Genomic DNA, 12,612 nt, shown 5'->3' with positions numbered 1-12,612 from the left:
CGTTACGATGCCCTTGGAGAGGCATGCTGCAGCGCATCGTATCTCCTGAGTCGAAACGTTCAACGGCGGTGACCTGCACCCGGTTACCAATCGCGATACATACTTCAGCGGAACACGTCGAGTCCTAGCAGGCTTCTGCCGAAATGACCAAGGCGAAGGACTTTCCATTGGTGCAGTCCGGCGTGACGCCCTGGTGGCCTAGCTAAAGACGCGAGAAGCCCAAGCATGGGTTAGTAGCGAATCGCGGTGGAGTCTCCCTCTGTATAGGAGGTATCAGTGTCTTGACCGTAATGACAGCAAAGGAACCGGCGGGACGGACTGGAGCTCGAAGTTCCGCGCCTGCACCGCTCTATGGATCAAATCTGCCTCCGAGTACGCGTCTGAAGATGCAAGCGCATCGCATTTTCAGGCCGGTACCGTGTCCGTATCGATTCCAGGCCGCAATTCCGGTATGAACGCTCCCAGCAGATACTTGCCGAAGCGTGCAATCGTCTCCGCTGCAAAAAGCAAAGGGCTCGAGCCACTCTTCCAGACTACAGCTTCGTGGGCGAGAATGCAGACATTACCACATTGTACAAGCAGGCTTGCTTGCTGTGTCACAAACCCATGGCTCATACCATCTTCGGCTTTGGAAGCAAGCGCGCGACATGCCGGCTCGCAATCAAGACGGGCGTGCTCGTCGTGAGTAATAGCGAGCTCCTGACGGAGGTCTAAATGTCGCTTGCTGAGATCACAGGGTTGGATGCCCCGTCATGCCCAAACCCGCTTCCGGTGGAAGTGGATATGCTTGCAAGTCTTCCATAACGAAGCAGAGCTTGAGGATGATTTTGAAATGATCTGGAACTGCAGTTAGGCACTGGACGGTGGCACCAAGTTCTTCATGGAGAAGTAATTCGCCGACGGGCAGCACATCGAGGGTCAACTATTCGCAAATGGTCTCGGAGACGTCATACATTTCCGATAGTGCTAATGCAGAATCCAGCATATTTTTCAAAAAGTTGTCGAAAAGCGTCCCAGTCTATTCTTCGAGTACATGCCAGGACTTAGAGACTAGCTCACGTAACCGGCAGTAAAGCTTGGATGAGTGATAAGATACAGAAGCGCAGGAACAATCGAGTTCATTGTGTCCAAGGCAACTGGTGACTTTTATTATTTTGAGTCCACCTGTTGTCTGCAAGTCGAGCACACGGTCACAGAGCAAGCCTGGGCCATCGACCTTGTCGGACTGATTCTGCAACAAGCCGTCACAGGATTGCCATCATAGGGCGAAGGCAGACCACCGCGCAACTATCTGTTATTTCCTCAAACATCATCTTCGCCTTCTCGTATCGCTACACACAGTATTGAGATCCGAATGTATTCGGAAGATACGATCAGGCAGTATATACTTTCTCCTGGGATGCTGCAGAACGTCTGCTAGCCCTCGGAACGACAGAAACGAGGCCCCATCCGTGTCGACAGATGGATACAGACCAGCACACAAGTCATTCTCTCATACGACCCTTTGCTGTCCAAATTCATCGTATTCAGCCAGGAGGGACGAAAAGCCACATAGAATCAGTTGCCCTCGTTCCTATCCGGCGCGCTTGTGCAAGGCACGCTGACCAATTTGCGCTTACGCTGAGGTGGGTGCAAGCGAGCCTTTCGCGTGCCGCTACACCCTCAACCGCTTCCTTGATGGCGGCGATAATGGCGCCTTCACGTTCAACCCGAAGGTTGTCGAGTTTATCACCACGGGGCTGAGGACCTCAGTGCAGGATGCGGGTAGAAGGGATCTTGGACACGGCCTGCCTGAAAGTGGGGCCATGGACATGAGGCGGCCAACGTCCTTGTCGGAAACGCACAAGCCACAGAAACATTGGAGATCGTCTTCTTTGGTGCTAAGATCAAATTCTACTCGCCGATGGCCGCAGCCAGAGCTGGCAAAATTGAACTTTCCGGAGGGTAAACCTCCAGCGTGGTATTTGTACTTCATGGTGAGAGTGAAAGAGGGGCTTTCGAGCGTACCCCACGGTCAAACGTGGATCCTCGGGCATTGCAACGTGGCTTGCCCTCAAGGCAACCAGCTCAGCAATCGCTTTAGGCCGGTACGAAGGGCACAACCTGGCTACAGGAACCACTTTGGAGGTCGCGCCGGTGACTCTGACGCTTGTTCTACCGTATGCTGTGCAACAGCAACTGTGGCCATCGATGCTGGTCGACTCGATGTGCACACTACAAGTCATTTGCAAGTATCATACCCGCTGCTTTGTGGGCGCTTCTGGCCTTGTGATCCCTGTTCGGGTACTACATGCGAGGGACGTATGACACTCCCGATGACGGGACAGGTGACGATGTCAAGAAGCTTTACGGAGAGTGGACCGTCAGCGCGCAGTCTGCACACACGGGCACCCGTCTAGGGCCCGTTGCTGGACTGGGCTCGGCCTAATGGGGTTGAAGCAGGCACATGTCCGAACAGCATTCTGCGAGTTGCTGGAAGCATATCCCGTCGTGAATCAAGCGTTGACCTGTGTGCCATCTAGGGAGATCCCCTACATGGCTCCTGGCATCAATTGGAACGGCAACACACCTGTCATCCTCGGTGTCGTCGCCGAAGACCTCGGCGGACTGCCAATCATACATACCACCATCCAAGACGAGTATGGAGTTGGCGAGCTGCGACCCGGCGATAAGCTGACCTTCCAACCTGTGTTTTTTGATCAACATGGATCACCCAGTACGTGGACACCTTCCTGCAGCAAGTGGGTTTCGCAGCAGAACGCGAACGTCTCAGAAAGGTCGAGTCATTCGACACGACGGTAGATTGTTCCAGCGAGCTCGACGCAACAGCGATTCTGGTGAAGGTCGCAGCCGGTGGAGTCAAGCCCTAGGCGATCATTAGAGTGTCAGGAGATCGTTTCATCACATTCGAGGACAGGGAGATGCAAACTAATTTAGCCTATCGGCTCCGTATCGAGCTTGCTGAACCGTCTGATGGCAGTGAAAAAAGAAAGACGAAGCCAGGGCTCCGGACGAGCCGACAGTGCACGCTCCTCGGCTTCTCTGACGACCTACTGACCAAGCTTGCGAAAAACAGGTACCCAAAATTGGTGAGGAGCAAGGCTGCCAACATCTCTTCCAACAAGAAATATTTGCGGCGCCCAATCGGCTTGAAGGATGGTTGGACGTCGATAAGCGATCCTTTCCAACCAGTTCCTCATCGTAAGACTTGCCTTTTCCTAGTTACGCCAACCTTGCTGCCCAGTATCTCGCTCAACTGGATTTTGTCCCAAAAGGACAATCCTATGAATAAGTCCGCATGGTAGACCGGCTGTGAAGCCGTGAGTTTGATACCTCCTCTTTCCAGCTTATACAGTATCTGCTGCTCTTGAGTTTGATGGCTCATGCACAGCCATCGACGACGTTAAAAGTGCTGGCGGGTACCGCGAGTGTTGTCGTCACACCTTGTTTATCCAGTTTCCTTGCGTGAAGCTAACGCGGTCTTTATCGTGCCGTACGTAGAGCTGCTCGGCCGTGATATCCCATCGTTGGGTGCATAACCCACCAATCCTGGCTTCACGGAACCGTGGCTTTTCAGGATATTTGACACCGCCACATCAAGAAAGTAGCGTAGGAAGAGTCCGGTCGATGCGTTTTGGAATGGTAAAGCCGCACCGGTCAATTCGACTTCGTAGGTACCGAGTTCGATGTCGCGCAAGAAGTCGCTCCTGCGCAGTCATACGCGGAAGAGATGGAAGCCTTCAGGAAGAAGCAGTGCGAATCTATAAAGGTGACAGAAGGAGAGCCGGTTGTTCGCCGAGTTCTCGAAGGAGCAGCAATTAGCGAAAATGTACGGTTCCGCATCGAAAGCCCGCCTTGCGACATTGCAAAGTGATCCAACAAATCTGGGTGTGACGGCAGCGCTGAATTACAATGCCTGGTACGTTTTTGTCAAAGCTGACATAATTGAGCCATGTCAAAATATTGCAGTGCTGCAGGAAATGAAGGAAAGCAAGGTAACAATGCAGCTGAAGGCATTCGCAAGCTTACCGCTGTGATAGTCAAGCCTGGTGACAGTGTTAAGTCGGGCGATGCTCTTATAGTCAGTCAAACAGAATAAAGTGCACCGCAACTAGCCTGTATAATACAACCAACCGAGAAAATAGAAAGAGTGAGCAGGTCAAGCACTTCGACCAGCATTTGGGTCCTTCTCAATCCGAACCCATTCTAAAGCCCCGATACGTTCGGCACCATCTGCCGCATCTTCACCGCCAAGTGCATCGTCAACGTCATTGCTCGTAATTCCGAGACCAGCTTTGGCCATGTGCTCGAATGCATTGCCGGAGCTAAGGTCTAAAGCAGCCGTTCTGGACGCGAAACTGTCCTCTCCAGAGCTACCCTGCGGTCCGATGGAAGCACTGAGAGAAAGTCCCTCCTCGTTGGCCAAATGCAAAAGGCAGATGAAACAGAAGGAAGTGCTGATCTCCTCCATCTTATCCTTAGGGTATGTTTTGCGCAAGCCGCTGACAACATCTAAAAATGTTCTTGGCTCGTCTTGAGGAGTTGGAGGACCAGACTATAAAGGAATACGATCAGCTAGGTCTTATCATCGACGCTGCAGAGCATAAAAATCTCACCTCTCCATCAGTATCGCTTGCCGAACATGAACGAGGTATCGCCAATTCCTTCCAGATGGTCTCTTTGAGCTTGCGGATGTCGACCCGTTTCGCCTTCTTGGCATAGTTGACATATTCGGGTTTCACCTTGCGTAGCGTTTGGCCCATGAGCTCAGATTCGTCCATATCCACCTCCTGCGTCGCGTTGCCGAAGGAGATCGGCCCTCCGTCTTCCATTGGCGGGAGCTCATCGTTGTAATCGTATTGTGATTGCGTCTCATATGGAGCAGCGCTCGTCGACATAGCTAAGCATGAATGATACAGATGTCAATGGTAAGGTCAAAAGGCCGAAAGACTCAAGGTTTATCTCACAATCGTCAAAGTCAGGACCGTCAGCGCCTTCACGCGTGGCGGCTGCTTGGGCCCAGAAGTCCTGATCTACCTCGTCCGCCTGAGGCATGTCTTGCATGAGGAGTCGATCCCCATGACGCCGGATATTGAGCTGAAGAGAAAAGATTATTCAGATTCTATCATCGCAGCGAGCTCATGTTGTGTAGCATACTCACCGCCATCCGGGGCTTTGAGAAGAGGCGGAGTAGCTGCTTTGAGTTGAAATGGCGATCCTCTGGCAGCAAGTAGAGATCTGCCTTGGTGGATTTTGGCCTCTTGGGCAAATTGATACTGGCACCCCGACTGTCGGCTTCAAATAGCTCCTTCGTCGAAATGGCCCCCTCCTCGCTCAAGAAGTCGATAACGAACGGCTCTTTGATCTTCTTAGAGCCTTTGACGCGCTCGGCATCGCCTGTCGAGTGCAAAAGCATCAAAGTATCAGCTCCGAGTTAGATGCATGACTTTGGCTCTCTCGGAGACCAGACTCACCAAGGCCAGCAGGATTCTCCTTGTTGCCCGTCGGCAAAGCTCGCCTCATCTTCCAGTGCTCTGGCCCAGCCCAGTTCTTCGCCAGCCTCTGGTCGAAGTAATCGAAGAGTCCATTTCCATCTTCGCCATCCGCAGCAGCGCGAATATCTCCGAGCGCCATGAAGAGATCTGGTCCATTGCGATTGGGTACCATGCTGTCGCCTAGCCGTCCGTGCCCACCTGTGCCGGCTGCCACAGTTTCCATTCCGTAGTCGTCGCCCATGTCGTCAAAGTTGTCCGCTGCATAGTCTGTGGCGCTGAGGCCATTGGTGCCAGGGCCTGCATCCGCGAAAAAGTCCATTTCGCCATCTGCTTCACCAAAGTCTGGCATATCCTCGAGTTGTGCCAACTGGTCATACCCAACGCCGCTCCCGCCAAAACTGAGTCCACCATCGCCTGCACTGTCAAAAGTATCATCCGCATTTGCTCCGCCAGCAAGGTCATCGAATAACGAGATGTCGTCTTTGGAAAAGCGGAAGGACGCAAATGTCGGACAGATCGTACGCCGCGCGAGCATCTGCGCCAAAGTGTCGGTTTCTACAACATCCTCACTGCCGCATAGCTTGGCACGAAGCCTTCCTATGTCGATCATTTCGATTGGGGCGTTCAAGCCTGCCACGGGTCCTGCCGCTGCAGCTGCGCCGGCAGCATCGTCTGCCCCATCATAGGACTCGTCTGCGATCTCCGCCATTCCTGGATCTTCGTCATCTGCAATACCCACAGCGTCTCCAGCATCAAACACGATTCTGGCGTTGTGGTCCACACCGAGGTGATTCATGAGCAGGCCACCGGCGCCACCCTCGTCGAAATCAGCGCTGGTCTTTTTGAAGAGCGGATCCACGGTGAATTCAAGGTCGAGTTTCTTGATTTGGATCTGACTGAAGTCTTTGGCGAGGGTTGACTCCTTGGCCTTGGACCTTTTGCGCTTCTTACCCCCGACGCCGCCTCCATCATCGTCCTCGTCCCCTGTGCCGTCCTCAATATCCTCATCGTCTCCTTCTTCCCCCTTGCCCCGCTTCCCTTTCTCCTTTCCTGCATTCAAGTCGTCTTGCAGGCCGTTGAGCAGTCTCCCTGTCTCGACGACTACCGAGTCGACTCTGCTCGTCCAGACCTTAATGCACCCGTCCAGTGTACAGCTTGCCTTTTGAAAATTGATGCTGCCGTCGCCCGAGTCATTGCGCAAGAGACTCATGTCGTGGAAATAGTCGATGAGCGCAAAGTTCCATGTGTTTGTGGAGTTGATCTTGTTGTCCGTCGCCATCTTCATCCACTCCTCAAAGGAGGTGCTGTCGACTCGAATGGCAGGAGATAGGGCCGCCGAGGGTGCAGCCGCACCTGGCAAGCCGACAGCCGATACGCGCGGTCGACGCGCCAGTGCTGCCACGCGCTGTGGTGCTCCAGCATTTGCTGTAGTGGAATCTGCTGACCGCACTGCGGCCGCAACGTTTCGACGCCGCTCGCCCTTGCCAGTGTTGTTTGGGTCTGGCAAATCTGCATCGCATGCGAAGGTGAAAAGCCGATCAGAGGTCATGCGCTGATTGCTCCTTCGACCTACTGACCGACCGACTCACCCCGAGGGATTCCCACGCTGGCATTTCCCTGCAAACTCTCCCCTAATGGCGTCCTGCTCATACCACTGGATGCAATTCTACCCCCTTTCGACGCGATCCGCCCGGCGGGAAGGCCCTTCCCAGGCGGGTTCTGGCTCGTTGGCCGAGGCGCCTGTCCGAAATTCATGTCGCTTTATGTTTGAAAGCAGGACACTTGAGCAGCTCCGATGGGTGATCAGCCGGCGAGCCTCTGCACGGCATTACTTGCAGAACCTTCAAGGATTGACCGACGGCAGATGCAATGTCAGGTTCTTAGGAAAGCAGGAGCATTTTGTCGCCAGAGTGTGTTTTGACCCTGAAGCAACGCGTCGCGCCCGCACCGCGTTTCAAGTGGCAAACGTGTGTCACGTGGTGACAAACTCCATCATTCGTTCAAGCTTGTTGTCCATCCACACCTTTCTCGTTTGATCCAGCTTGGCCCTCAATTATACTTGACTGATGAGCAGCCAGGTGGTGACAGAATAAAGACGGACAGCTGGCCTAAAAGTTTAAATGCAGTTACATGCAAGCCGTGTCTCAATTCCCAATGTCGATGATCTGGTCTCATGCAGTCGAGCAGGAGAGAAGACTTACAAAACAAATCAGCAGCGTCCTGCACACGTGCCTTCTTGCAGTTGACCTTCACAGCAGGAGGGTGTTTGCAATGACCGCGGTGAAATACTGGGGTAAGCGCTATTTACATGAACACGGGTCACCGCTCGCTGTCTTCAGCAAGCACCCTTCGTACCACACGCTCGATCATGCGCTCCAGCGCATCCTGTTGCGCTCCATCCTGTACTCGGCCTGCATCCACTTGGTGCGCTTGGGCCGGCTCCGAAGCTTGTGAAGTCTCTGATCCATCAGACATGGAACCCAGCACGGCGCGATGTACATATTTTCCGACCATGTCGAGCTCAATGTTGACCGTATCGCCTGGCTTCTTCAATGGAAGACCAATGATCTCCTGTGTATGCGCAATGAGCATTACGGTGAACTCTACCACTTCTCGCTGCGATGATGCGGTAAAAGACTTCATGTCTTGTGCTGCCTGCTCTTCTGAGACCTTGCGCTTTTGCGCATTAAGTGGCCCGCCACTGGCAGATGAAACGTCGATGAGGGTCAGCGACGCTCCATCCAGGGTGACGTAGCCTTTCGGAATGAGGTATGGCGAAAGTGATGATGGCGAGGGAAGCCTGCCTGGCGCATTGTCGAGTCGCAGAGTGAGGGTTAACGCGTTGCCCGTCGGTACGATGGAGAGAAGGGTAGCCGTGGTGTCCACGTGTCCCTACAGCCCATGTAAAGCATCAATAAGATTGCAGACCTCGATCAAAGAGCATGTGAATTTGGGAACGAACCTGTACGAAGTGCCCTCCAAATCGCGTGTGCGCAGCCATTGCCCGCTCGCAGTTGACCTTGTCGCCAATGTTGAGCTTTCCCAAATTCGTCTTCTGTAATGTCTCGGGCGCTGCACCAACTTTGAAGTATCCTCCATCTTGCTCCTTGTCGAACTCTGTGACAGTTAGACAGGCGCCTGAAAGAGATTTCGCAGCCGTCAGCAGCAGTGTCAGGTCAAGCCTTGACTAGACTCACCGTTCACTGCGATACTGTCCCCAATGTTGCAATCGTTCAAGATTCCACCAGCTACTCCGATCGTGATGCTGAATCCTGACCCTCCAGATTTGGAAGCATCCAGCTCATTGATGGCGATGACAGGGCAAAGCAGCTCGACTGCGAGAGAGAAACGGGGTCAGAACGGAGTCTGGAGACGGGATGCGGGCGAGGTGCTCACCAAGACCCGTGAACATCTTTCTGACCAGCTTGCTGCTGCACCTTTTGCGATCTAGCTCTGTGTCAGTGAAAACAGACCGCAAACATTTGAGTTGCGTTACCTTCACTTGCGACGAAAGGAAGATGCATGAGCTAACAAAAGATGGCGGCTCGATATTACACTCTCATAATATGTGCAACCAACAAGCAACTAGTTGAAGTCGTCGGCAACTCCCACATGTTCCCCTTAGGCAACCAGAAGTCGGAACGGGTGGGAAGTCTAATGATGCCAATTTGGTGGGCTCGAGCGCTGGAGCCACACAACACCTTTTTACTTTAAGCAGGGAGGGGCTGGGCCATACTCATCGCAGACGTCAGTCGGACGGTCCACAGATGTCCACAGACTACCGAGCTTCACCCCATATGTACAATACCCCATTCACCACGGTCCTCCCTGCCTCGCTGCTTCTCAAACGCAAAGGGAGAACCTGGGTGAGGCACACTGTGCAACTCTTTCGCGCTGCCAGCTCCGCGTTACACACCTGACGTATACTACAGCCCTGCTCTTGATTGGCCGGATAATTTGCCTAGAGCACGCAGTCAGACCCCAAGGCCAAAGCAACCGCCACCATGTCGACAATTGCTCATTCGCTGCGGGACTACCGCTCGCCGACTCGATCTCAACTGTTCGCCTATGCATTCAACCTTCCATCAGACCAGGCTCCTATAGATGAACTTCCAGCTATCCTTTCGCTTTCCACTCCATCGACGGCACCCGAGTATCAGGAAGACCAAGTCTACGCCGGACGTTTGACCCTTACGGATGCCTTCCTCTGCTTTGCGAGCTTGGATCGGAGGAGCTGCCGTATATCCTTGCCCCTCTACTGCATCCGCAGAGTTGAGCGCCTCAATGTTCAACGCAGCGGGGTATTTGCGCTTAGCCTGATTGTATGGCACGGCATGAAAATTGTGAGTCATGCTCACATTAGGTCTCGATAATTTGCTGACTTCTTGATGCCTCCATTCAGATCGTACAACTCAATGCTCTCCGACCACAATGCGAGGCTTTCTGTTCCTTCTTGCGAGACCAGCTCCGAGCTCAGCTTTCGAACATGAAGAACCTCAAATCCTTCGTAGGCAAATGCTGCTCCGAGTACATGGTCAAGCAAGCTCTAGCGATTCAGCATCAACAGCAAAGCGAACACAGTACAGCAAGCATTCAACCGCCTCCGGACAACACTGACATGGAAAGTTCTCTTCCAACGCCGGGGCTCAGTGATGCGGGAACTGCGACGCCGACATGGGAGAAAGGCGGGGAGAAAAGCGTATCAGCGATTGAAGACATGGCTGGTGCCAAAGAAGGCGAAGACTACCTTGCAGGTTTGGGTGCTACATTCAAGTATCCTGGAGACCCTCGCAAGTGAGTTGTGCGGCAGCCTGAAAGCCTCATGGCCATCACTAATCTGCTATGATGATGCGACGACAGACTAAGAGAAAAATCAAAGATGAAGCTTTGGCGAGATTATCTATCCACCCACGGCCGCAATCTCACGCTCACTCGGTATCCGCAATTCCTGCGACTCGTTCAGGTCGGTCTTCCTAATCGCTTGCGTGGCGAACTCTGGGAGCTCACAACAGGCAGCATCTACCACCGCTTTGCGAATGTTGGAGAATACGAACGCATCCTCAAACAATACGAGGGTCAGAAGAGCACCAGCACGGAGGAGATTGAAAAAGATTTGAATCGAAGCCTTCCCGAGTACCCCGGTTATCAATCGAAGGAGGGAATCGAGACGCTACGGCGAGTCTTGACTGCTTACAGCTGGAAAAATCCGGAGCTAGGCTACTGCCAAGCCATGAACATCGTAGTGGCTGCCTTCTTGATGTGAGTAATCAAACCGCAAGCACCGTGCGTTCTCGGTACTGAATTTCACATTGAACCCGCAGCTATATGTCAGAGGAGCAATGCTTCTGGCTACTAGATGTTCTGTGCGATAGATTGCTACCGGGATACTACACGTGAGTCTCTCGGCGCTTCGTTTGATTCGGTCCCGATACTCAACGTACATCGCATCAAACAGACAATCGATGTCTGGTACACTCTTGGATCAAAAGGTGTTCGAGCACCTGGTGCAGCGCTCTCTGCCCATGATCCACGAGCATCTCATGGCAACGGACATTCAGCTCTCCGTCGCTTCGCTCCCGTGGTTCCTTTCGCTCTATATCAACCCAATGCCTCTAGTTTTTGCATTCAGGATCTGTGATTGCTTCATGGCCATGGGCCCTCGCGTGCTCTTCCAGATCGGGCTCGCCATTCTCAAGATCAATGGCGAAGAGCTTTTGAAAGTGACCGATGATGGAGCATTCATCGGCTTGATGAAGGATTATTTTAAGGGCCTCGGCGACAGTGCGCATCCGAATAGCACGAATCCAAAGCATCGTCAAATCACCAAGTTCCAAGAACTGCTCGTCGTCGCCTTCCGAGAGTTTGGTGTCGTCTCTGACGAAACGATCGCAAGCGAGCGAAGACGTTTCCGCAAAGAGATTGTCCAGGAGATTGAGCTTTTTGCGAAACGATCCGCCGTTAGAAATCTCTCAGATTTGGGCAGGTTCACCAAAGAACAAGCGTGAGTTTTTGTGGCGTTTCCTCCTATGCATATATACTGAAGTATCCCATTTTGCTCTGCAGAGGTCTAATCTATGACCAGCTTGTCGAGGCAATTTATCGGGCTAAGCACGCTCCTATCGCAGGCGCCGATGAGAAGGGGCGCAACCAAGCGGCGCTCAGTGGCCCACCTCCGGAGCCCAGAGTGGGAGGCGATGCCACGCAAGACTTCAAAGAGATGCGTATCGACCTGAAGACATTCCGCCTGTTCCTCGGCGAGACCGCCACGTGGGCGCGAGACGAGTATATCGTGTCTAATGGCTTGCAACAGCGCATCGAGCGTAAAGTGCCCGAGCATGAGACCATGGAGAGGCTGTTCAAGTGGTGGGACACAGAGAAAAAGGGCTGGCTGAGCTTGCAAGTAGGTATTTTCGGAGTGTGCCGCAAGAGAGCAGGTCGCTGATTGCAACTGTGTCTACAGAATATTGTGACAGGCTTGAATGCAATCATGAGCGTTGAGGGCCCGCTCGAGGCGATTTTGTGGCTCTTCCAGATGCACGCCTCGACGTATCCAGGCGGCGATGGGAGAGAAGCGGCCTTGACTCAGACAGAGCTCCTAAAGCTGAGCGAAACCTTGTGAGTGGAGCATATTACGGCGGTGATATTCAGGCCAAGTGATTTACAAGTCATGGGTTCCGATGGCTCCTTTGGCCTCCGCAGGTTATTCTTCTTCCGCAATGAGCCCGGGGATGCGTACCTGGGAGCGGTGAGTAAACTCATCTCCGAGTCTTACCGGGAAGGCTCGGTTCAGAATGCGGAGGAGGCAATTCGAGATACGAATGCATGATCAGCATGTAGTAGCTGCACGCCGTTGCTTGCAATGGCGAGCACCCCCGAGTGATCGGGTCCGCTTGTAAAGGACAGAGAGACTATGGACAGTTGCAACGAAACTCTTGCAGGCCAATCCATTTTTGCATGATTTCTTGGGGTCACCTCAAGGCGGAACACATGCTGGTATACCCTTCATAGCCAAAAAGCAAACAAGCGATGGCGCCAGCCACCCCCTTCGCTCGCCTGCATTCATCTTCTCTCTCTACCTCCTTGTATCATCCGTGCATGTAGCTAGTCTCCTCAGGCT

General features: G+C 53.2%; 4 protein-coding genes across 4 annotated transcripts; 2 read left to right on the top strand and 2 right to left on the bottom strand.

Annotated features, from left to right (window-relative positions):
* Nucleotides 1–143: 143 nt before the first annotated feature.
* Nucleotides 144–1,089, top strand: K437DRAFT_293681 (uncharacterized protein; the record flags this gene model as incomplete). Its single annotated transcript, XM_013388886.1, has 4 exons — nucleotides 144–193; nucleotides 298–372; nucleotides 438–681; nucleotides 779–1,089. The coding sequence occupies 4 exons, from the start codon at nucleotides 144–146 to the stop codon at nucleotides 851–853; spliced, it is 444 nt and encodes a 147-aa protein (XP_013244340.1). The 3' UTR covers nucleotides 854–1,089.
* A 2,993-nt stretch (nucleotides 1,090–4,082) lies between these two features.
* On the bottom strand, nucleotides 4,083–7,348 carry K437DRAFT_255223 (uncharacterized protein). The gene is made up of 6 exons (XM_013388885.1): nucleotides 7,085–7,348; nucleotides 5,475–7,004; nucleotides 5,162–5,397; nucleotides 4,968–5,097; nucleotides 4,617–4,900; nucleotides 4,083–4,555 (listed from the first exon to the last, which is right to left on the bottom strand). Exons 1-6 carry the CDS (start codon nucleotides 7,248–7,250, stop codon nucleotides 4,160–4,162), a joined length of 2,742 nt encoding a protein of 913 aa, XP_013244339.1. The 5' UTR covers nucleotides 7,251–7,348; the 3' UTR covers nucleotides 4,083–4,159.
* A 407-nt stretch (nucleotides 7,349–7,755) lies between these two features.
* On the bottom strand, nucleotides 7,756–9,087 carry K437DRAFT_273208 (Lumazine-binding protein). The gene is made up of 4 exons (XM_013388884.1): nucleotides 8,892–9,087; nucleotides 8,693–8,830; nucleotides 8,458–8,633; nucleotides 7,756–8,387 (listed from the first exon to the last, which is right to left on the bottom strand). The coding sequence occupies exons 1-4, from the start codon at nucleotides 8,905–8,907 to the stop codon at nucleotides 7,815–7,817; spliced, it is 903 nt and encodes a 300-aa protein (XP_013244338.1). The 5' UTR covers nucleotides 8,908–9,087; the 3' UTR covers nucleotides 7,756–7,814.
* Nucleotides 9,088–9,276: 189 nt separating this feature from the next.
* On the top strand, nucleotides 9,277–12,610 carry K437DRAFT_273207 (TBC-domain-containing protein). Its single transcript, XM_013388883.1, has 8 exons — nucleotides 9,277–9,838; nucleotides 9,898–10,289; nucleotides 10,356–10,754; nucleotides 10,817–10,888; nucleotides 10,951–11,496; nucleotides 11,559–11,895; nucleotides 11,956–12,110; nucleotides 12,195–12,610. The coding sequence occupies exons 1-8, from the start codon at nucleotides 9,500–9,502 to the stop codon at nucleotides 12,319–12,321; spliced, it is 2,367 nt and encodes a 788-aa protein (XP_013244337.1). The 5' UTR covers nucleotides 9,277–9,499; the 3' UTR covers nucleotides 12,322–12,610.
* The last annotated feature ends 2 nt before the right edge of the window (nucleotides 12,611–12,612 follow it).

The sequence above is a fragment of the Tilletiaria anomala genome (genome assembly GCF_000711695.1).
Source record: "Tilletiaria anomala UBC 951 chromosome Unknown K437scaffold_21, whole genome shotgun sequence".
In the NCBI taxonomy this organism is placed as follows: domain Eukaryota; kingdom Fungi; phylum Basidiomycota; class Exobasidiomycetes; order Georgefischeriales; family Tilletiariaceae; genus Tilletiaria; species Tilletiaria anomala.
The sequence above is the reverse complement of the archived record's forward strand: the minus strand, read 5'-3'. Positions and strand labels throughout refer to the sequence as shown.

Excerpts from the sequence above, each read along its gene's own strand:
- K437DRAFT_255223 (XM_013388885.1), bottom strand. The coding sequence starts at position 7,250 with ATGAATTTCGGACAGGCGCCTCGGCCAACGAGCCAGAACCCGCCTGGG. Across the intron at positions 5,398-5,474 it reads GGAGAATCCTGCTGGCCTTG|GCGATGCCGAGCGCGTCAAA; the intron begins GTGAGTCTGGTC and ends TGCACTCGACAG. Across the intron at positions 5,098-5,161 it reads TCTCAAAGCCCCGGATGGCG|CTCAATATCCGGCGTCATGG; the intron begins GTGAGTATGCTA and ends TTTTCTCTTCAG.
- K437DRAFT_273208 (XM_013388884.1), bottom strand. Across the intron at positions 8,634-8,692 it reads GGACAGTATCGCAGTGAACG|GCGCCTGTCTAACTGTCACA; the intron begins GTGAGTCTAGTC and ends AATCTCTTTCAG. Across the intron at positions 8,388-8,457 it reads TTGGAGGGCACTTCGTACAG|GGACACGTGGACACCACGGC; the intron begins GTTCGTTCCCAA and ends CATGGGCTGTAG.
- K437DRAFT_273207 (XM_013388883.1), top strand. The coding sequence starts at position 9,500 with ATGTCGACAATTGCTCATTCGCTGCGGGACTACCGCTCGCCGACTCGA. Across the intron at positions 10,755-10,816 it reads GTAGTGGCTGCCTTCTTGAT|CTATATGTCAGAGGAGCAAT; the intron begins GTGAGTAATCAA and ends TTGAACCCGCAG. Across the intron at positions 12,111-12,194 it reads CTAAAGCTGAGCGAAACCTT|GTTATTCTTCTTCCGCAATG; the intron begins GTGAGTGGAGCA and ends TGGCCTCCGCAG.